Raw genomic sequence first — 23,180 nt, 5'->3', positions numbered from 1 at the left:
AAATGTTTCCGGTTCCAGCATGAACTGTTGTATTTACTTATATCATTTTGTGTTTGTGTTGCAATATATAATATAACAAATATTAAAAGGGAATCTGTGCTATTTCTTTGATTGTGTGGTTTACGTCATCTTAACTGTCTGAACTTTTTTTCCCCTTAAATTGATGTGGTAAAAAATAAAAATAAAAAGGAAATTTCCGAGTAGTTCTTGAAGGCAGCGCAGAACTGCCGCTCAATCGCAGAAGTTCGCTATGTCGTGTTGTCCGCCAGGGGGCGCAGTCCGGGAGGTGTGCTGAGGGCGGGGGGGCGGAATCCAAACACGGCACTCCGCTTCTCTCCTCGTACCATGAGCTGAATCTGTCCGGGACAGACCAGGGAAGATGGCGGCCACTGACCATTCCCGGTCCGAAGCTGCCAAGCAGCGACGGCAGGATCAGCTGCAGCGATGGCTGGGCTCAGAGACGGATCAGACGGGTTCGGAGTCCCGGGAAATCTCGAGCGGTTCCGGGACGCGCCGGGCGAAAGTTCGGTTCGCCCAAGGAGCCGTATTTATGGCTGCTTGCTCCGCCGGAGACCGGGAGGAGGTGGCAGCGCTGCTCCGACAGGGAGCTGACATCAACCACGCTAACGTAGACGGACTGACAGCGCTACACCAGGTAGGAAGTTTTGCCCCTCTAACTGTCAGCAGCTAGTTTTCCTTTCTGCTCGAGCTAATCGCTACAGTTGCTACAACTGTCGCTCAACTAAAGGGCAAAGGGCTCAGCGTTGATCCCTTAATGATCCTCACAGCGAAGAGGACTCACAGGTAAAATGGACCAGTAACGTACTTCCAGCCCAGCAGCTCCTGTAATCCATCACTCATTCCTCTGTGCGTTTGTTTTATAAAGTCCAGGCAGAGTTTCTGGCCTGTTTAACACTAGCAAACTTGGTTTATTAGCCCGTTGGGAGGCTGTCTGATCCGCACTGTTGCATTTAGTAAATTACAGGCTTCTTTTTGTGGCGTAAAAAAAAAAGCGAACGAGAGGGCAGCAGACGGTAAAAACAGGTCACCAAAGAGCCTGGTGGACCATTTTTAGACAGTTATGGGCAGGCTTGTGGCATACAGTCCCTGCCGAAGAGTCAGGAAAGTAGTGGGAGAGAGAGTTTCAGCGTCCTATCTAAAGGTCTTAAAGCAAAAAAGAAAGAAAAAACAAAAGAAAAGAAGCAGGGCATTATAACTAAAGTTTTCACCCTTACATTTATTATTGCAGTTTGCGTGATTGTTGCGTTCATGAGTCGAAGATAGGCTGGACTTGTTCGGTGCATGTTCAAGTCCTCCTCTTGTCCCTGCTCTTGACTTAAGTCATAACACCCAGGCTCACTCTGGACACCATCACTGTCACACAGGCCCTCGGTGATGCAGCATTTCCTCCACTTTAATGGCACTGTGTGGTAAACACATTGCTGTCTCATCTCATAAAGTGAAAGCAGGGTCAGATGAGTTTTAACTAGGATTCCTGAGAACATACAGAAAAGATCTGCTTCGAAGTCCTCTGGCCTGCGTGCTCATGCAGATGTGGTTTTTCCCTCCCAATTGTGAGGCAGTTTAGTGAATTTGCCCCACCACGGCTGGTTCAGATGAGTCTTCTGGTGGCTCCACATGTCCGACCGGTCACCCAGTGTGGTCTCCCTCCTTACCCTCCATCCCTCTCTCCCCCTATTGCTCATCGGTCGCCTGGCAACTCGAATTAAATATAGGGCCCGCACTCTCCAAACTTTCCATCCTCTTCATCCAAAACCTTTTCTGTCTTCTCCGCTACAGCCTCCCTCCTCCTCCTCCTCCTCCTCCTCCTTCTTCTCTTCTTGCTTTCTCTTTCTCCTTCCCTTTGCCAGTTCCCCATGGAGGGGACTTTGGGGATTTCGGATGAAGAAATGGAAAACATGCCTCAAACAGCACAAACTGCTGTTGTCAAAGGCGATTTTCACAATGAGTCACTTGATGACCCAGTGAAGGAGTCTGCTGGGAGTGTGTGTGTATGTGTGTGTATGGACCGTCGTAACACGCAGGGTGCCAGAAGTACCCACTGTTCATTCATTCAGCTCAGAGCACCCACTCCATTAGTGGGCGACCCCCGCCCCTCCTGCCCCCCCCCCCCCCCCCTGCCCCCCCTTGCTGAGCCCCATTTTCAGCTCTTACAATGATCACATTTTTGTTTTTTCCCATGCATTACCTGCCTAAATATCTCATATTATAAAAGGGAAGGAGGAGGCTTGCCACAGCTTTGTGATTAGTTGATTTAGCCTAAAAGAAAAGCCTCTTAGGTGGCTTAAGACAGGCCTGATGGAGACGTTTCTGTACGTGTTACAGACACTTGGCGCTGTGACGTCCCACAGAAGAACTGCTTCAATAACGTCACATTTCTGAGTAAATATCATCTCACCTGCTGACATCAGTGAAATGAGACACCAGTGCAGATTAAACTAATCATTTTGTTGTTAGTATTCAGTTCAGCTTTGCTTCAGAGTCACAAAAAGATAAATCTCCACCTTTATCAAGTATTTATAGCCATGCCACTGGCTATGTGCCGCATTGGCCCAGGCCGATCTCGGCAACTACGCAGTAGATTGCCACTAAATTTATTATTATGTTTAAATAAACACTGTAGTCCCCGGAGGAGGAATCCGTATGACTTTGCAACCTCCTTCATGAAGTTAACATTTGTGGTTTTTAGTGAAATGTCTTGACAGCTATTTTAAAAAAAAAAACACGTTTTTTTTTTAACTTTATTTTTATTTCAAAGTATTACAGATGTTTACATATATGCAAACAGGAGAAACTGCGTTGGCACTGTATCTAAAATATGGACCGTCACTTTTGGTTTCACTTATTGATTACTCTGAATCGCTCTCGTTTTGGAGAAGCAGCATCGTCAAAAACTCCTCCAAAGTGAGTCTGCAGCAGCTTGTCTTTGCATACATGCATATATAAGATGAAATACAGCTGTATTTTAACAGCTGTGGGTACCTGATGGCAATGAATAGCTTCATTGCCATCAGGTACCCACTAAAAAGATGGCACACCATGATCCCTCTTTTAATAAAGCCTGGTTTCATTGTTTACGATTTAAAACGTTCTCTTCTGTTCAATTTAGCTAGTTTTCAGAGAGGGTGCCAGTTTTAGTTTTAGTGTTCTTTAATTATTCAGAAGCTCAGGGCGCCAATCACAATGCAAACACCTGATTTACAGCCACACGTGGTTTTTCCAGTAAACACCTAATTTACCAAAACCTCTTCGTGCTGATTTTGTTGACAAAGGTAAATAAGACAAAAACTTCAAAAGCGTAGTTTTTGATTTTATTTTGTTACTTAAAATATTTATTTCTCGCCTAGTTTTAGTCGTAGGCTATAATAGCTGTGGAGCGGCATAATATCATATTTTTCATATCATACCGATACCGGGACACCAAATATCGATATTATCATCAAATCAATGAAAATGCTCATCTCATGCACCGCCTTCCCGAGATAACGTTAGCCGAGCAAACTTGCATTAAAGCGACTTCACTGTAAAATCTAATTAGTTCCCAGAACTCAAAAAAATTATGGAAACTCGTTGCCTCAAAAAAATTGAGTAAAGCTTAGCTAAAAATGACTAAGTTAGGACAACGTATTTATTTTGAGTATTCTGTACAAGCTCATTTGTTCCCAGAACTCAAAAAAATTGGATCAAGTTTACGTAAGATGACCAAGTTAGGGCAACTTACTCATTTTGAGTACACCCTACTCAAAATGTACACAGCCGTGTTAGTTCCCAGAACTCAAAAAAATTATGGAAACTCGTTGCCTCAAAAAAACTAAGTAAAGCTTACTTAGGATGACTGTTAGGACAACTTATACATTGCAAGTCTGCAGTATTAAGAATAACTTGATATTTCTGACTTTCTGACAATACTAATTTTTTACCTACTGACAAACATTTCAAGTTCAACTAAATGAAAAAACAATTTGTGGTACCATGAATATCATTAAAAATAATTAACAACACTTTTGTAATGATGTTAAAATGAGCACAACTTTTATTTTCAAACACAACAAAGTACAACAGCCAACATACTGGACACTGTTCTGCTGAATAAAAATGATATTGCCATCACTGTTATAATCTTACAACGAAACAAAGTCTTAGATGTAATTATTCTGAAAATAAGTTTAGGCCTACCACAAGTTTGTTTTGTACTTACATTATTTATATAATCAACATAAAATATTTATTGTTCTGTCACAAGTGCAGTCTCTAATTTAAACAACACATTCGTTTTTCATTCCAACACATGAGCTGGAATGTTGTAATATTTTAAGGATGGCTTGTTTCCAGTCCAGGCATTACTGCCTGAATGACTGTCATGGATCGAGGTGATCCAAATGTAAGTGCAGAAGAAAGTCTTTAACTTCCCTTAAGTACAGTCACAGTGGATGTGGGTTGGAGATGCAATGAGCTTGAACCTGCAGGCGACCATCTTCACTGACCACACCATCTGTGACGGAGGACTCATCTCTCCTGGTGTCCTGCAAGCAAACAATCATATTTTTTGGAACATGAACTTAATTGCTTTCTTAAAACATTTTTTCTGCATTTGGTATAAAACAGACTCCAATTTAGACAATCTCAGGCTCCCTCCCCGCCGGAGAGGTGACATTCAATGTCCCAAATTGTCAGTCTGGATAGCCGTGACCACCACGCAACACACAATATTGTCATGAAAGAATAATTTTAAAAAGGGCTATGCAAACATGGGCAATAACTTTCATTCTAATGATGTGCAAAATGATTTTGGGCACAAAACAAATTTTGCTGTTAGAAAACTTGCAGACTTCACTATATACAGTGTAGACTCTCTAAACTAAGTTTGGGGGATGTGATCTTTCAAGAAATGCAGACCAAACTGTTGTTGTTTGTTTACTTACACAGCATGTCTTGTAGAATTAACTGGAGTCACAGCAACAGCACAGTGCAGTCATATCTCAAGTCTAATAACAGAAGACAGGAAAAGATCAGTAAAGAAACAACTTCCCCAAACCAAAGCACAAATAAAACAATAAGTAAGACAGGCTGATCTAAAGTATGATTAAAGTTCAGCCTGATTAATATAAATGTCACTGACAGTTGCTAATATATTGGAAAACCAAAATACTTACCACTGAGTTGATGTCTTTCTGTCCAACAGCAGGAGTGCTGGTCCCGAGCCTCAAAGACAGTAAGAAGCAAGCAGAGGGAGAAAAAACAGAACATATTTCAGAAACTGATTTGATCCTTAATGGCTGTGCAATCATTGTAACATAGAGTTGGCTTATGTTGTTAAATAAAGGCTAGATTTGACATTAATAGATGCCACAGATGTTCTAAAGCTGCCACAAAGCATGAAAAAATAGACGTCTCCGAAAACGTCGGAGCATTTTTGCAAATATGTGATGTCTTGATAAATCGAGCAGATATTTGAAATTCACACAGCTACATTCTTGCCTGAAAATATCTTAAAAGTTTATTTTGTGACCCAGAAAAAGTAATACGTTTTTCAGCAGTGCTCCTCCGCCATTGCCGCGCTTACAAGTGCGCACAGGCTCCGACAACCGTGGCCGACAAATGCGATCCTCTTTTTCACCAGACTACCCTTTCTGGGTCACAAAATAACATTTTAAGATATTTTCAGGCGAGAATGTAGCTGTATAATGCTCAAATATCTACTTAATTTATCAAAATATCACATATTTGCAAAAGTGCTTCCACGTTTTCGGAGAGCTCCGTTATCCACCCCCCACACCCACACCCACCCCACCCCTAACGGCTGCACCTCCCAAAGAATTTTGTCTGGGCTCTTATCTCACTTATTTATTTCAAACAATCAACAAAAAAATTCACCGACGTAGTTTTATGTAAGGTTTTTAAGGCTGTGGTGTTAATTTTTAAGTAACATGAGCACAGCGGCAGCAGCAACGCTAGGCTAACACTAACTAGCTAGCAAGATTTTAAACCTGGTGCTAAACTAAGAGAAGCCACAAAATCAGTTTGAATAAGAGTAAACATTTACTCACCAAGTCAGTAAAGATCCACAGCAATGACAACAATAATATCTCCAGGTTTGCTCAATATATTCCATAACAAATGCTGGCGCCATGAACATGCGGACTGATCCGGGAGGGAGGAGAACGGCAGTCACGTGGCATTTTCAAAACACATCTTTCATCCTTCCGCCCTGAGAAGCAAAACTTCCAGCTTACTTAGTTTTTCTAAGTTAGGACAGCTCAAATTAATCGAGTTTATCAGCATTTTTGCATAAAAAGTACTGGTAACTTATTTAAATTGAGTTCTAATAACAAATTGATAAAAATTGAGTTCAGCCTATTTAATATTTTTAATTAAACACAATATTACATTTTACAGTGTTTACCGAAAAATCGTCCGACACTGGACACACTCAGCATGACAAAACTGCATCCTAATTCAAAGTTACACAAGTTAAAATAGGAAAGAAACCTCCTTGCAAATAGAAAATCATTTTTTCACATTCTGCAACCGACTGCAACTTGTGGTGACTAAATGTTTGCTCAGAGCTTGAGGGCGTTGCACACTCACGACCGCTTTTGATTATCAGGTGACCTACGAGACGATTGCGTAGGTCACCTGATAGGAGGCAAACTTTCTGCAAATATTAAATAAAAAATACTCAGAATATAGGAAAATGTTTAAAATTGCCATAATATCACATATTGAGTAAACGATTGTCTTACTTATTATCTTACTTTTGAAGTAGAGACTCACAAACACAGAGCATTACTAATATTTCCTAGACAGGTGAATGGAATTATGGAGTGCTTAGTGCTGCAAAGTTCAGTCAGTGAACATAAATATAATCAACCAAGGATGCTCCGATTTTGAAATTCCTGGCTGATTTTCTAAAAATGTTTAAAATAGGAGTTTAACAATAGCTGATGCCTCTAACCAGTTGTTGTTGTTGTTTTACTTGTATATTTTGTATATTGTGCTACTTATTCCTCCCTTGTGCCAGAGAAACAAAGATATGTTCATTGTTAAAGTATTTTTAAATTTAAACTCTGTGCGTCAGTGAACATTTACCCTGCTCTAAATTGACAGTTAAACATTAGTGAATGTGAGCTAATATATCAGTGCATCCCTGTAATTAAAAGACATTTGTAAATTAACTAATAATGCTATTTATAAAGCCAGTGTCTACATCAGTTTTCACCCAAAAATAAAGAATAAAAAAAGCATGATCTTATGTTACTGCCTGTCTGATTCTTACACCATCAAAGAGTAGGCACAGACGCTAGTAATATATTTTTAGTTTTTTGTGTTATTAACATTTTATTTATTTGGTCTTTGCACAGACTCTGAGCTACGGCTCATTTCTTTATATTTTGATAGGAAAATGGGAAATTAGTGTAGTGGTAGATACAGAAACATTTGCAAACATGCATGGAAATACATTATACAAGCTAAAAATGAAGCTTGTTCAAATTTAATGACTTTGAAAGTCAGTATTTGGTATGACCATCTTTATTCTTCAACACAGCCTGAACTCTCCTAGGCAAGCTTTCTTGTCATTTCTTTGAGTACTCTTCAGGAATTGTTCTCCAGGCTTCTTGAAAGACATTCGATGCTCTTCTTTGGATGTGGGCTGCCTTTTTGAGCTCAAAGCTTCAAATTTGGATCCGTCAATCCATCAGGCGTGAGGAATCAGTGCTGCCACTGATTTTCAGTCCAGTTCCTGTGTAATATGGCACATACCCCAGGCTTTTCTCCCTGTTTCCCTTAATTAATAATGGCTTATTGACAGCCACCGTTCTGACGAGACCGGAGCAAACAGTAGATGGATGAAAGGCCAGATCCATTTTTCTGGTCTCGGCTGGATTCTTTTTTCCCTATTTCTTAAGGACATGACTTTAAGAGACTGTTCATTTGCCAGTTTTTTTTTTTTTTTTTAGGCCACCCACATCTCCTTTTGTCATCCACTTGTTCTGTTTCCTCAGTGTTTAAGGACACACTGCACACCATGCCGGGAAATGTTGTCGTTAGCTAATAGCTCCTAGGGAATCACATAGTGGGGGCAAAAATGCTATTTCATGCCAATTAAAATCGGTTATTGGCGAAGTTGACTGTTACGTTTAGATTCAAAACTGGTTTATCTCTTGAGTTAGTTTTTGAATGATTCATAGGTCAGAGTTAAGTGGCTTAAGAAACCAAATAAAAACATTCCTCTGAAAACCATCAGCTGAAAATGAGTGAAAAAGCAGCCCAAAAAAACACTTCTTCAGTACAAGAACCTTCCATCTGGCTCTTTTTAATAAATATTAACTTAAATCAAAGTAACCTATCATAGCAAAATCCCATGAGGTCCTCGTGGGATTTATCCCGGGACTTGCGTTTGATCACACTTAGATTCTTTGCTCGACCTAGCTTGAGGAAAAGCTGCTAAATAGAATCGCTGTTTCACTTGTGCCGCAAAATGACTGTTTTGGAAAGTACTTGAGGGCTTTTAGCAACCCACTTAGCAGAAAGTCATTACAGCAAGTAGACACAGTAGTCATTGTTTTAGCCCCGCTGCTTTGGTTGAGTTTAACAGATTTTGGAAGAGTCTGGAGTTTTGCCTTTAGCAACGAACCATGGTGAAGTGGGTCAGAGACCTCCTCTACTGTACTGAAACTGTACTCAGACTGGCATCCATTCGTTAATGTCAGAATAAACAGCAAACAGTAAACACGTGTACACGGCAATCCATCATGCGGACGTTTGTCCTCTGGCAGGCCTGCATTGATGAAAACGCTGAGATGGTGCAGTTCTTGGTGGAGAACGGGAGCGACGTCAACAGAGGAGACAACGAGGGCTGGACTCCTCTGCATGCTGCAGCCTCCTGCGGTTTCATCCAGATCGCTAAGTGAGTGTCGACCACCATCACTTTGTCACATCCCAGCCGAAGTGGTGCTGAGGGATTAGAAAACACAGACGTAAATCAGTGTTAGATAACACACATAAAACTCACACATATTCAGGGGTTTTCCCAGGTTCGCGGTTGGCCTTCTGGAGAGGGGGTTGACTGCACAATTGGTCGGCATACATTTAAGGCTAACAGTTGGTGTTACTTGACTTGAATAAAAATGTATTTCAAACTCAGTGAACCAGTGATCTTCCTTTTGACTGAAGGCCAAAAGCTCATCGGAGGGTGCCAAGAAAACTCGTTTTATCATCCATTCAGGTTTTACCGTTGCCAACTGACAAATGTATCTTTATTTTTTTAAGGTATCTGATAGAACACGGTGCTCATGTTGGAGCAGTGAACAGCGAGGGAGAGCTTCCTCTGGATGTTGCCACAGAAGATGCAATGGAAAGGCTCCTGAAAGCTGAAATTAAAAAACAAGGTAAAAGCAACAAAAACGGGAGAATTGGAACACTTCCTCTCCACCTTTATGGTGTCCTCCCTCTAAGTGACTCATAACATGCAGTCACATTAGCTTGTTTGGCTATTGTGATTGCTGCATGCTGTACTCTAGTGCACTTTAGGATGTGGCTCCAGGTACAGTTCAGCTGGACTTGGGCACAGTATCGATTGAGATCCTAGCCTTGAGACGCTTCCTCAGTTTTAAGGTATAGTAAATTAGTAAAGCACACGAGAAATATGGGCAATTGTGCAAGATAACTGCTCCCAATGCGAGCGCACGGGGGCTTGATTCAAGGTTGTCAGTTCTGTTGGGATGTGCACATCCATCTTAATAATTAAAAGACAATATAAACCCTACTTTTTGTGTAGAATCAACACAAAAGTAGGGATATTGTGCGTTTCCGTGTTATCTGTATTTTTAGGTCCTTTAATCAGCCAAACCTGCAATCCTGAAACCGAAAATCAAATTTTCAATGTGATGAGTGATGATGCCAAATTAAAAGAGAACTTTTATGTACAGTCAGTAATCTTACTGAAGTTAGAAGACTGAAAACAAACTTGAGCTCACATGTGTTAGTCAACCGAAGCGATGATGTTGGGAGTATTTCAAGGAATTTACTATACTGATGATCCTCCACAGCTTTGGTGCCAGTTGCGTTAGTTTTTCACAAGCAGCAATAATCAGGAAATCATACAGAGCTCAGGCTTCAGTTTTTTTATAAATATGGAGCCTCAGAACTTCATTTTTTTTCTTTTTCCTGTTCCTTCCAAAAGGAGGCAAAGAAACAAGGACAGCCGCCATGCACCAAATGTTCTGTGACCTTAATTGTTCTGGACTCCAGGCTTGTGCTTTTATCTCTGTCGAATGCGTGTTAGCTGAGATCCAAATACAAACGGGAGCACAGATGACGTATATGAGATAAATTTACACGATACAGATAAATTTTGTGTGTGTGGGATGCTTTACTTACAGAATTGTCCTGATATTTGTAAGCTTTTTATAAACAAAACTTAAGTTAGAGTACATTAAACCTGACTTGTAACCCTGATGTCATCACTCATCATAGATCTAAATGGAAGGAGAGTTTTAGATGCTTTGAAGTGCTTCTTAACTCGAGTTTGTCACTGCTTGTCACAGGAATAGACGTGGATACGGCCCGAAAGGAAGAGGAGAGGATCATGCTCCGGGATGCCATGGCGGTGCTGGCAGGAGACGGCACACTCACACCTCACCCAAACACCAAGGCAACGGCTCTACACGTCGCCGCTGCCAAAGGCTACATTGAAGTCCTGAAGTGAGCATAAGTGCACACATAAGAGCAGCTTGTTGACTTTTGTTTAATTTTGTTACCACTCCAAGTCAAACGGCTTTTATTCTTAGCCTTGTCCTCTCCCCCACCTCCACTCCTTCCCTCCTTCCTCTCCTCCCAACTCCCTCACCTCGCTCAGGGTACTGTTACAGTGCAGGGTGGATGTGGACTGCAGCGACACTGACGGGTGGACGCCTCTGCACGCAGCAGCTCACTGGGGGCAGGAGGAGGTGTGCAGCCTGCTGGTTGACAACATGTGCGATATGGGTGCCATCAACAATGTGGTGAGGGCACGGTGGACAAGCTTTCCCTCTGCAGTTCAGTCTGTGATTGGAGCTTTAGCATGTGCCATCACTGATCACTGTGGCTGTCCTTGTAGGGACAAACACCTTTAGATGTTGCAGACGAGAACCTCGTGGACGTTCTGGAGGAGCTGCAGAAGAAGCAGAACGCTGTGAGTCTGTCTTCACACACACACACACACAAGGCGCTGTGACTATCTCACTCGCTCGGACAGACCTGTGATGATTGATGGCGTTCCAGCGGCGAGTGCTCTCTGTGTTTATGTCTGTTTATATTCCTCTTCAGTTACGTAGCGAGAAAGAGAAACAGACTCCTGTTATTGAGCCCATTTCGCATATCCCCATGGTACCAGTCCGCCCTCGCAGGTCAGTGCCAGTGTGTTGGTGCGTCCGTATGTTTGTGTATATCTGTGTGTGTGTGTGTGTGTGAGTGTGTACACGCTATGCTGTTCCTCAGCCCAATCCCAGTAATCCTTGATCCAGCTGTTGTCTGCATGCAGGTGTGTCAGTCCCAGTGTTCTCATCCCTTCAGCTGTGTTACTTCTACCCACCAACCTGGGTAGATGTAGCAGTCTGTCTCTCAGTTTCACACTGAATATTAATGCTTTCCTTTTCAGTATGCATCTGATCACATTGTAAATGCTAAATCTAGCCTGTTGCAAATGGCAGCTTACAACAAATAATTAAGTCCCCCTAGCAAGACTATATTTGCCATCAAAAACTAGAAGGAAAGAAATATATAAACAGTAAAATAAAATGGTGGGTGATATGAGTAAATTCCAACATCGCAGTATATGCAGCGTAAAAACTACAGTGAAGGTTGGTGTGCTCGCTCACAGAACATCTGATGTGATGTACTCATGTAAACAGGGAATCAAGAAAACTGTGTTAAAGATGTATTTCATTCATTTAAAGATGGTTGAGATGGTTAGATAGATGGATTCTTTTTTTTCTGTACATGAAAGATTCCAAGAACAAAAACAAACAAAATTACAGATGAAACCAAAAATGCCAGTGACTTAAAACATGTAAGTGACTTAAAGACATTCAAATAATGCTGTCATATTCCTTCACGTTAGATATTAAAGACTAAACAGTCTTAAATTTGTAGGATCCTCTTTGCTCTTAGTACGAAGGGCCTTCCAGGCCAAAAGGGTGGAGTTGAATAGAAGACTCCAGGATTTGTCCAGTAGATGCACAGGATATGATGTAATGTCAGAAAAAGGTTTTCAAACTTGTGACTTCTCATTCAGCAGTGCAAGGGTTTGCAAACATTTGATTAAAAGCTGCACAAAGAAAGAAAAAAGATGTAAATTTTTTATAAAGACTTAAAAGTTATTCTTACTCCACACCTTTTTTTAATATTAATTTAACCGGGAAACTCTAAAGGTTAACAATCTGTCTTTGGAGACCTCTCCCAAGGTGTCCTGTTGTTATCCCAGCATGTTTCTTTGTGTGCTAACAATATGCAGTAGACAGTAGAAATAAAGGACTTTTTCAAAACTGTGCAAAAACCGGTAGGAGTTGGTCAAGCGGGGTAAAAGAAACAGAAACTGATTAAAGCATAAATATTTCTCTGTAATGTTGAATTGAAAAGTCATGTAGAACTAAGCAAGGATGTTTTAAGTTTTCAGGTAGTGTGAAATGATTGCCCTCTAAGTGTTGTTGATGATATAAAAGCATACTTTGTTTCTCCATGAAAAGATGTCCATTTTATCTTTGAATGCCATTTTTCACTGTTTCTCCTTCTCGAGTAAAAACAAGTATAATTCAAACACTTTTCAGAGGATGGGTGCTTTGCTGTTGATGTCTTGGTTAATAGCGCAAAATGTGCACATAAATCATATTATTTACCATTAATATGTAGTGTGGCATTGAGAGACAGCATTTGTTTTTTGTTTTTTTCACTTCTGTGGCTGCTCCTTAATCTGTGTGAATGAATTCAACGTTTCACTTTAAGGAAACGGCTCAAATTGGTGCAAAGCAATTGGCCACAATTACAAACGAAGCAGAAACGGCAGCACAGAAAATGACCCACTGTTTCACCTACTGAGGTCTTGATTGATGCATGCTCGCTCTAATTGGCTGCACATGGAATGATTACCCTCACTGATCAGCTCCCTGCATGCCACCTGTTGTTCCACCCCCCCCCCCCCCCCCACCTTGGCCCCGCCCCTGCAGGACTTCTATCTCTCGTATGAGCAGCAAGGAGAAGATCTGCCTCCACGAGCGGGAGAAGCACCCTCCTCCTCCTGCCTTGCAGAGCAGTCCGGCTGAGGACGAGGAGGAGGAAGGCCAGGCAGGACAGAACCAGTCTCAGGGCCAGGCGAAAGCCTCGAGCAGCTCCAGCTCAGAGGAGGAGAGCGAGTCTGAGAGCGATGCAGAGTCAGGTGAGAGAAGCTGCTGTTGTTTCTGCTTTGAAGTACCTGCTGGCTGTTTTTATAGTTCAGAGTTATTGTTATTGATTAATCCTAATGACCTTTGCGCTCTTACAAAGAAGGCATTTTTAATAACCTTTGCACTCTTGCAGAGAAAGCGAAAAAGCGAGAAATCATAAACAACTTGAACAACAAGCGCAACACCACCAATCTGCTTCCTACCTCCATGTCAACAAGCACCACTGCGAGCCAAGTGAAAAGGGTAAACGGGAAAAAGACTTGGAGAACATGAGATGCATGTACGGCTGTGTGACAGCAAGGCAGCATAATAAAAATGTTGACTGTATGTGTGTGTGTAGCAGGAATTAAGCAAGCCTCCAGTCACTGAAGCCCCGGGGTCATGGAGAACATCTCTGAGGAAGGCGGGCAGCTCTGTGACTCTGGGCTCAGCTGGGCTATCCGACCCCAGCCAGGACACCAGCAGACCTCCAGAGTCTGGCCTCGGCATGAGCCGCTCTGCCTCCAGCCCCCGCCTCAGCTCTGAGGCTGACACCAAGGTACGCAGGCGCTCGCGTGATTCATAGGTTTATACACTCATGAAACTACAGTCGTACTTTTATAAATCTAGCTTGACAGGCCAAATAAAGGCTTCTTTACTGCCTCCATTCACCGAGTCACATAAATAAATGACAAACTGATCTCTTCCCCCTCGCACTCAGGAGCCAAGGCTTGCTCGAGTGCCGCCCAATCCAACACGGAGACTCTTCAGTATTCCAGATAACACCGCTGACAGCTCCAACAGGTGGGCCTCAACTCTCATACGCGTCCGCATTTGCGAAGCCAGAATCCAAGTCCCTGCATATGTCCCCTTGTCACCCTGTGTGTGTGTGTGTGTGTGTGTGTCTCTCTCTCAGTTGGCTAAGCCGTAGCTCCTCTTACACCCGACGCTTCTATAGTCAGTCAGGAAATGATCTCACTAGCTCCACCCCGTCTTTGCTTCACAGGTCAGTCATGCTGCTCACTGCCCATCTAACTCTGCTGTTTGTGTGTAATTGTCACAGCTTATTGCTGTCCCCTAACGGCAAACGCTAATTTGTGCGCGGCTGTGAAAGGTGCCTTTGAGTTTCCAATGGGTTCTGTCTTGTTTCCAGCTCATCTTATGGAAAGAGACTGGATGACCCCACCATGACCTCAGCTAGCACAGGAACGAGCTCTGCTGGACTCGGCCGCCTTAATAGTGTCTTGGCTCAGAGGTATTTTTCATTTTACACTGCGTGTACGATTTTTATTTTTATTTATTTTTTATTTTTTTCCTCTGGACCAATATGAGTCACCTTCCATCTTTCTTTCTACGAAAAGACTTCCTCAGGAACAAACGGAAAAGAAGGATCAACCAGCCATCACCACCTCCAACTCTCAGAGCACGACCGCAGGCGAACAGGAAGCCAAGCAGAGGCGCAAGTGAGTGATAAGCGTGTCTTTGAGGATGTCGAAGGGCGCCACTTTGTTGCTAAACTTGCGTTTCGGCTAATGTAGGTCCTACCTGACACCAGTGCGGGATGAGGAGGCAGAGGCGCAGAGGAAAGCTCGCTCCCGACATGCACGGCAATCCCGCCGCTCCACTCAGGTGGGGATACTTGCTCAGATGTTCGCCCTACTGATAGAGGCTGTGTCAGTTTGGCGCTTGACTGTGTTTTCTTTCACCTCAAGGGGGTAACACTAACAGATCTGCAGGAGGCAGAGAAGACCATGCAGACCATGAAGACGGACAACAAAGGGAGAGAAAAGGAAGAGGAGAAGGAGAAGGAAGCAAAGCAGAAGAAGGGAGAGGAAGGGGTGAGAGCCGGCACTTTAGAGGCCTGTTGACTGCTGTCCTTATGTAATACCATGTGACGTCACAAAGCAGGGGATGCTGTGTTTACAGGAAGTGAGCTGGAGGTCTCGTATTGCCAGCCTGCAGAAGTCAGACCTGCTGGGCCTCACACAACCTGCTGGCACACCAAGACCTCAGACCTCTGACAGAAGAGGTAGGCTGCTTCCCTTGTTTGCTTGTTTGGGTTTTGTTTTCATATTTCCTTCGCTCATCAGCGTGTGGTTTTTGCTCGCAAACATTAGTTTGGTCTTAAAAGGCTGCTGTCTGGCTTTGTTCCAGATGTGGAGGCCAACACAGGGGAGAGCGAGACAGAGCGATGGGCCAGGGAGCGCAATGAGAGGAGGCAAGTTCGAGCCAGGAGGAAGGCACAGAGGACCGGGGAGGTAAATTTTGCTTATTAATCTGAAAAATGAAATGCAGGATGGATATGCTCACAAGAAGAGACAAATTTGGCGAGAGAAAATAGAAAAAGAAGATGTGCACGGTGAGGAGGAATAAGGGGAAAACTTGACTTTAGGGTTTTATGAAGAAGGAGCACAACACGTCACACTGAAGGGAAAAACAGTCAGGCACTCTAATATTCACTAGAGAGCTAAAACTCTTAAAGTGCCTTTAGCTGGCCAAAAACCTTTTAGTTTTCAAGTGAAAAGATTTTTTTTGGCGCTCTGTTTATTTTTCTGGTAAGAATCTAATGTTAGCTTTGCATTAGTAAGTTATTGCATTTGGCTAAACAAGTTACAAACATGGTAACGTTACTCCTGGCTTTGTGAATTATTTACATTCAAGTCTAATAAAAACTGCAGACTATCAAATTGATTTAGCTTAACTGTTTACCCCTTGAAAGCCTACTAGAGATAACTCTCGAAGCTCTTCTCTGAACCGAGCGGTTCGTCATATTTCAGCTTCTTATGTAACAAAATGACTGGGTTTGCATCAAAAGCCATTAAGGATACAGGGAGGTCGTCTTTGTAGGAAAAGAGTTAACTCACAGAAATGTAGTAGACACAAATTTATATCTGATTATTGGACTGCTCAACAACAAAATGCTTGCATCACAGCTAAACATACGGTACTGTGCATAAGTCTTGAACCACCCCTAATTCTTTTGTGTTTTGCTTCCAACGAGCCATCCAGTAGACCTCCAGACTTTCTGAAAGTCTTTCAAAGTTTTGCTTTGGACATTGGCTTATTTTTCACTCATTCAAGTCCAGTCCAGTCCTTGTACCTGTCCATGTTGAAAGGAATGTTATTGTTTATTGATTTCCAAAGAGCTACTGATTCAAACCTTGGCATATGTCAGTATTGTGTGAAGTGTGTTCTTTAAAAAAAATAGCAGAAATTGGACTGTAAATTGATGCCATTTATTTACCATTTTCCTACCAACATATAAAGAAATCGTGGGTGGCTCAAGACTTCTGCACAGTACTGTAATATTTTTGCTCATGCGTCTCATCTTAACCACCTTTAACTCCCGTCCGTCTCTGTTTTTGGTTCGGGAGCTTGCATAAGTTTTGGTTCTGTACTCCAGTAGTGTGTCCCACCACACGGCAGCCTTTAGGCATTTCCCAGTGTTTTGCAAAAAATGGAGACAGAGTGCAACACAGAGTTAGTAGATTGTTGTGGGCCAATGTCTGTAAGAACCTATTGTTATGTCTGTGTCGTCTGCAGGGTGAAGACAATGATCCCAGTGGAGAGGAAGAGTTCTCCACCAGTGGGCTCAATTCACAGGTCTGCGTGAACTCTTGTTTGTGATCTCGTTAGACTGTAACTTAAGAAAAGAGCTTAAGAAAAGTTTTTTGCTTTCCCCCCCCCCTCTTGTTTACAGACAGACCAACATTTGAGTTCCAGGTATGAATCCCACTTTTGATTGATCTGAATTTTCTCCATTTACAGTGTGGATGACCTTTTTGTTCTTTTCATATAACCAGTTCGGACTCATCCTATAGCGACCGTACACGGGGAGGAGGATCTGAGACGAAGGACTTTAAGAAGGTGAACCGACAGCACTGCTGTTGAGATCATGCGACACATTTGCTTTATTTGTCCTAACTCTTCATTGCGTGTGCGTGTGTGTGGGTGTGGTGTTTGTCAGTTGTTTGAGGAGGTTTCCAGAGAAAACAGCCAGCTCCAGTCACAGCTCCAGGACACTCAGAGGAGTGTCACTCAGACCAGGTTGGATCTGGAAAAGGCCACGCAGGTGATGACGAATACGCACAAAAAGTTAAACAGAAACTGTTCTTGTCGTCTTTCACCACGCAGAGTCAAAGCAAGAAACTGGTGGAACTAGTAGGGCAGGTTCTTTGTTACTGCTTATGATTTTTTTTTCAACCTCATTTCAAATACTATTGCTAAATATAGAAACCCGTATAATGTTCCCTTTGTTTTAAGCATTCGACTGCATTTGAATCCTGGTTTCATACCTTCCGCATTTTTTTTTTTTTTTTTTTTTTTTTTTTTTTTTTTTTTGTATTCTCCAATGGGAGTGTATTGTACAGTCAGTGATCCGTAAGCAACCCTTCAAATTCTCTACCCAGATGAGGGAAAAGTGAGACCGCTACTAGATTAAAAAGGTTCTTAGTATTTGGATTTTTTTTCCCTAATTAAAATTGATCTATATAGCACCAATTGACAACTATGGGTTTTGTTTTGTAAATTTAAAGTCCTTAAAATATTAGAGCCCCCATTGATGAGCCCTTGTGATTAGGGTCTTGGCAACAGTGGAATGGAAGAACTTCCTTTTAACAGCAAGAGAAGTCCAACAGAATCAGTCTACCATGACTGGTCGATGAAAGGAGAGCATAGAGGGGGGAAAAACAGTGCAAAGCACAAACTACAGGAGAGAGAAGACAAATGTTAATGGCAGTAGTGATGTGCAGTCCAGCAGCCTGAACCTACGAGAGAGTTCTGTTCATGTTCACCTAATCCTGTCGCAACTTTAAGTTTTCTGAAAAAAAGTAATCTGTCTCCTGAACTTAAACTGGGAGCTGGTTCCACAGGTGCGGTGCCTGAACGCTGAAGGCTCTGCCTCTTATTCTACTTTTGAAAACTCTAGTAAATCACTTGTAAGCCTGCACTGTGAGAGTTAAATGCTCTGTACGGGGCCTGATCCTCTGGACGTGTAAGGAGGCAGAGTTCAAATACAATTCTGGATTGCTACCACCAGCAGTGAGCTCCCAGTTTCACATGCAGGCTTATTGTGTCCGTGGTTCCAGGGTGTACCTTTTTGATGTCTTTTTGCATGCAGGCCTGCATGTGATCATGTAAAAATACCATTGCGGGTTATGTAAACGTGGTTTATTGTATTTAACAGAGACAGGAGCGTCTGACCGACTGTTCAGCCCTGCTGGAGCGGGAGAGGAAGGTAATGCATCCCCTGCTGATGATGTTACTTGTGTTTTAGCTTCATCTGCCACACTACAGCCACTCTTGCCGTCTGTTGACGCTTTCTATTCTCTACTCACTCAAACCACTTCCTCACTTGTTTTCGCTCAACTTTTGTGCTCCTTCTACGTCACTCTCTCTTTTTCTCTCTCTACCTGCTCCCCACCCTCCCACGTCGTATTTTCCCCGGCGCCAGGATCGAAGGATGTTGGAGCGGCGAATGGCGGAGCTGGAGGAGGAGCTAAAGGTGAGAAGATGTTGAGAACGAATCTTATCATGCCCACGGACACTTTTGCATGCTTCTGCTCGATTAGCTTGGCTTTCGCTTGTGCTGTCCAGCAGTGTGGTGAGAGCACAAGGTAGAGAGCTGTTTTGCACCGTGTCCAGGTGGTGTGACGAGGGTGGTGCCTGTTGGAGCCAATTTGTTCATTTAGTTGCTTAGCAACTTGAGGCATCTTATGTCTCTGCGGTCTCCATTGTGACTCTGAACAGAAGGAGTTATTTTGTTGCCTTCTCAAAAGATAAACTTCTGTGTAACAGCAGACAAATTATTAAGCATGGCTTTTAACAGAATAGTTCTATTTATAAATCAATAACTAAAAATGATAAAAGCTAAATGGTTCAATAAGGTAAAAACTACACAAAGCTCATCGTGTCACCCACTCTAAAACATCAAATTAACAAGATGATATTTAGTTTTGTAACCTGACTGAGGCAGGCTCGGTGCTTCCCTGTAGATCCAGTGTTTAGTTATGTGCAATATATAAAAAAAAGTACTGGGCCACCTACACATTACCTACATAGCTGCTGGGCCATGAAAGCACACAGTTTTTTGTGCTGATGTTAATGCCAGCGGAGGTTTGGAGCTCTGCAGTTATTTAGTCTGCAGACGGGTTTATGACTCGGCAACTTTTGTGGCTGAAACTTCCACTTTCTAGTAATTCCACTTACAGGTTACAATGGAATATTTAGAAAGGAAGAAGGGGCACAAGTGACTGTTGCAACAGTTGCATCTTATTACAGTATCACACTCAAATTCAATGAGCTCTTTAGATCCAGGTTTGAATCTATTCTTGTCTTTTTTTTTTTTCTTTTTTTTTTTTTAGTTCTCTGCTATCAAGTTGGTTTATTAGTTCCACTTCTGATATCCAAAGCCTCAGTGAACTGTAGAAGGAGCAACATGTAACATGTAAATGCTTAGTTTATCTACACCTGATATAAATATCACACATCTGATGGCTTGGAGGCTAAGGCAGCAATTTATAATCAACTCTTTGGTTTAAAAGGAGTTGCTGACTTATTAATAACCAACCTATCAACAGGATGTCAATTCTCTGTACTGTTAATGTAAAAGTAGAAATACTAAATGGCACTGTTATCTATATCAGCCTTTTTGTTCCCCTGTAGTTAATCAGACAAAGCACACATAACTACACTGATAGCTGTTACTTTACTTTAGGAAGTGCTGTTTACTGGTTCTTTATATTGAGCTTGCTGATTTACAAGTTAATGGAAAAGTCATTAATGATGTGGTTTAGTTTCATGTGCTGATTTTGCTACAGTGGGTCACAGTGCCTGCTGGAAAAAACTGAAAAAGTTATACTCGAATAAATTTAGGCTCCTCTCCTCTTCAAGGTCACTGTGTTGTGTACGTCCAGACAGCATCCAGGGGCTTTGTTTTTGTTGTTGTTTGCTTTTTTGTTTTTCATAATCACTTCTTGGATATCTCATTTCTACCACGTTTTCATCTATGATGGAAAGCCTTGACAAAATGGCAATCCTGCAACTTTAAACTCATTTTATGGGAAGAGGATGAAGCTGCAGAAAGCAAAAATCTGGCAAGTTGGGCTGGTTGTTGAGCAGAGGCCAAAATAAATAAGCCTTCAATGCACTGTGAGGCAGCACACGAGGGCAGAGGTCCCTTCTCCAACACCTCAGGATGTTACAGCGGAACTTTATGCTGACAACCCGACCATGGGGGACAAATTCACTGCTCAGCCCATGAATGTCAAAAAATAAACCACTAGCTTTCTTCTATTTGTGCTCCTGACCTCAGGCATTGCCTTTGGGCTTAGATACTGTGGACTTCAGAGCCAGAGACCCAGTTCTGATCCCTCGACGTGAAAGTGAGGTCAGCTTGACTTCCAGAGAGGGAGCGAGAGAGAGATGTAAAAATAGCAGGACGGTGAGATGGAGATGACCTTGTAGGGGAGATTGGACAAATTTATATTGTGCATAGTTTTTGGCTCTACAGTGCAGATTAACACATTCGCCTAATGCGAATCTGCGGTTCAAGACTGGGAGGAGATGGAAAACCCTGGGAAGGTTGTGCCAGGAAGGAAGGGCATCCGACGTCAAATCTGTGCAGATCCATCTGCCGCTGCGACTCCTGGGAAAGAAGCTTTATGGGTTTTGCTTCAGAGTCACAAACCTGTTGACTGCATTAATCTCTTAACATCCAACATTTCATTAATCCAGTAATGTGACCACAACAAATGTAAAATAAAAGCTGCATTTATATTGTGTAAAGAATTTGTTTTAAAGTGAGTTTAATCTTTACCACCAGGTTTTGGTTGACCTGAAGGCAGACAACCAGCGTCTTAAAGATGAAAATGGAGCACTCATCCGTGTCATCAGCAAACTCTCCAAATAGATGCAGGGAGAGAGAGTGACATGAAGAGCAGGGATCCCCCCTCCTCCCTCCACCCACCTATCCATCCATCCCTCCCTGCCATACATTCCTCCCAGTGCCAAAGAGAGCGAGAGAGAGAGAAGGGGAGAGAAGCAGCAGAAAGTCCTTCGTACATGAGCACTACAGCATGACTTGGATTGTGGTGCTTCTATGCGAACAGCTGGAGTGTCTTTTGTGTGCCTTAATGCCGGATAGTCACAGCAAAGACCCCGTGGCTGCGGCCAGAGGCTTCCACAGTAGCATCATGAGACCCGACAACAGCCAGAACACTCTGTGTCTGGTGCAACACGCAAAACTGTGCGTCATGGTGAGCGCCAACGCACTTCTGTGCACTCCTATCCATACTTCCTCGATGCACACAAGACAGTCTGGGCCTTAAAGTTCCCACTTAGTATTTATTTTTGTGAACACATCTCACAACACACATTCACAATTTTTTATTTTTCATCCCCCCCCAATCCCCTCATCCTACTCACAGTCCAAATGTAATGTGTTGTCAGGCAGGAAAGATTTCGGTGCATCCTGCTTTTTTTTTTTTTTTTTTTTTCTTTTTAAAAAAAAACAAAAAAACATTCAGCATCATCCTGACAACGGGAGTCATCCGTGAAGGTCTGTTGGGTTGTTGTCTTTCCATGTGCAAGTGTTTGAAGCCACCTACCTCTCCACCTATGCACTTCCCCACATCATTTTTATATTTTTGTGACCACAGATACACTCCATGCTCTTAAAAACAAAAACAAAAAAAGAAAAGCACACACACACAAAAACTGACCAGTCGGTCGACCGCAGCACTTTATTCTCTGCAAAGCGATAAAGATCTGCGAGGCTTTGCCCGTCCTCCAGACAGAAAACGTTTCAGTTCACCACCTCACGACTGCTTGCCTTTAAGCAAGTAGAGTTAGAAATTACCAATGGGTGAATATCAAAGGTCATTGCACATCCTATTATGCTATGAGTGGTTTTTGGTTATCATCGGATTAAATATTTTCATAATTTTTCGGCGTCAATTCCTCTCACAAAGGAGCGTGGTTATGTACAGTTTGTGTATAAATGTTAGCCTTGAACAATACCCCTTTGAAGTAAAATTCCATGTAGCCTTGCTTCACATGTTGGTTTTCTAATATATTAAATGGATGTCTGCACCCTAATAAAAGTGTGTTTGTAGCAAATGCTTTGTTATTATCCACCTCGGTTCAAGCAGAGTGTGTCTTATCAGTGTACACAACACTCAGTTCCCAGATGGATTCCTGCCTCCTTTGTAACTCTAGTCATTGAGTGGCTCACTTTTATGTTTTGCGGTCACCTGTTTGTTTGCGTTTAGCTCTGTTTTCCCACACTATACTGTATCATCCATGTGCACGGTGTCTGTTAGTCTGTCTGCTGGTAGCCAGATGTCCTCTGTCACTGGGGGAAAAAAGAGAAAAACTGAACAGCTGTAACACACCAAGAGGCCTAAAAGAGGAAACGGTCCAACACAGATGTATTTAAAGTATGTTTGTGCTGCTGCATTAATCTGCTTCTGCTCCCAGGTGGACAATACATCAAGAGCTACTTGACACGATAGAAGCTGGTGTCATTACATATGCTGGAGTGCTCAGACATATGGGTGAAGCTGTGTGAGTCCCAGTGTTTCTTTCCCACTTGCAGTAAAGTGTAGTTAACACGAGCCATCCATCTGTTTGTCTCATCTGAGAGCAGAAAGATGGACCACTGTCCTGCAGGCTAGAACCTCTGACAACAAGCTGAGCTCCTAATAAGGAAGGGCAGGCTGGCTGAGGCGCTCTCTCTAAATATCCCTCAGGTCTGAGAAAGAG

General features: G+C 42.5%; 1 protein-coding gene across 4 annotated transcripts; it reads left to right on the top strand.

Annotated features, from left to right (window-relative positions):
- Nucleotides 1-98: 98 nt before the first annotated feature.
- zmp:0000001167 (protein phosphatase 1 regulatory subunit 12A) lies at nucleotides 99-21,799 on the top strand. 4 transcript variants are annotated; one of them, XM_063479541.1, is made up of 25 exons: nucleotides 99-655; nucleotides 8,799-8,929; nucleotides 9,292-9,410; nucleotides 10,569-10,725; nucleotides 10,880-11,024; nucleotides 11,120-11,194; nucleotides 11,329-11,408; nucleotides 13,248-13,432; nucleotides 13,573-13,682; nucleotides 13,780-13,977; nucleotides 14,140-14,222; nucleotides 14,335-14,424; nucleotides 14,572-14,673; nucleotides 14,780-14,881; nucleotides 14,957-15,047; nucleotides 15,131-15,256; nucleotides 15,345-15,447; nucleotides 15,573-15,676; nucleotides 16,962-17,021; nucleotides 17,119-17,141; nucleotides 17,222-17,285; nucleotides 17,386-17,490; nucleotides 18,604-18,654; nucleotides 18,871-18,921; nucleotides 21,241-21,799. In XM_063479541.1, the coding sequence occupies exons 1-25, from the start codon at nucleotides 380-382 to the stop codon at nucleotides 21,325-21,327; spliced, it is 2,718 nt and encodes a 905-aa protein (XP_063335611.1). In that variant the 5' UTR covers nucleotides 99-379; the 3' UTR covers nucleotides 21,328-21,799. The 4 variants fall into 4 exon arrangements, with proteins under 4 accessions (XP_063335611.1, XP_063335610.1, XP_063335609.1 ...); XM_063479540.1 differs by having other exon boundaries at nucleotides 13,224-13,432; nucleotides 13,783-13,977; XM_063479539.1 differs by having other exon boundaries at nucleotides 100-655; nucleotides 13,224-13,432.
- The last annotated feature ends 1,381 nt before the right edge of the window (nucleotides 21,800-23,180 follow it).

The sequence above is a fragment of the Pelmatolapia mariae genome, linkage group LG7, assembly GCF_036321145.2.
Source record: "Pelmatolapia mariae isolate MD_Pm_ZW linkage group LG7, Pm_UMD_F_2, whole genome shotgun sequence".
Lineage (NCBI taxonomy): Eukaryota > Metazoa > Chordata > Actinopteri > Cichliformes > Cichlidae > Pelmatolapia > Pelmatolapia mariae.
This window is presented reverse-complemented; position numbering and strand designations above follow the sequence as displayed.

Excerpts from the sequence above, each read along its gene's own strand:
- zmp:0000001167 (XM_063479539.1), top strand. The coding sequence starts at position 380 with ATGGCGGCCACTGACCATTCCCGGTCCGAAGCTGCCAAGCAGCGACGG. Across the intron at positions 11,025-11,119 it reads TGGGTGCCATCAACAATGTG|GGACAAACACCTTTAGATGT; the intron begins GTGAGGGCACGG and ends CTGTCCTTGTAG. Across the intron at positions 17,286-17,385 it reads AGACGAAGGACTTTAAGAAG|TTGTTTGAGGAGGTTTCCAG; the intron begins GTGAACCGACAG and ends GGTGTTTGTCAG.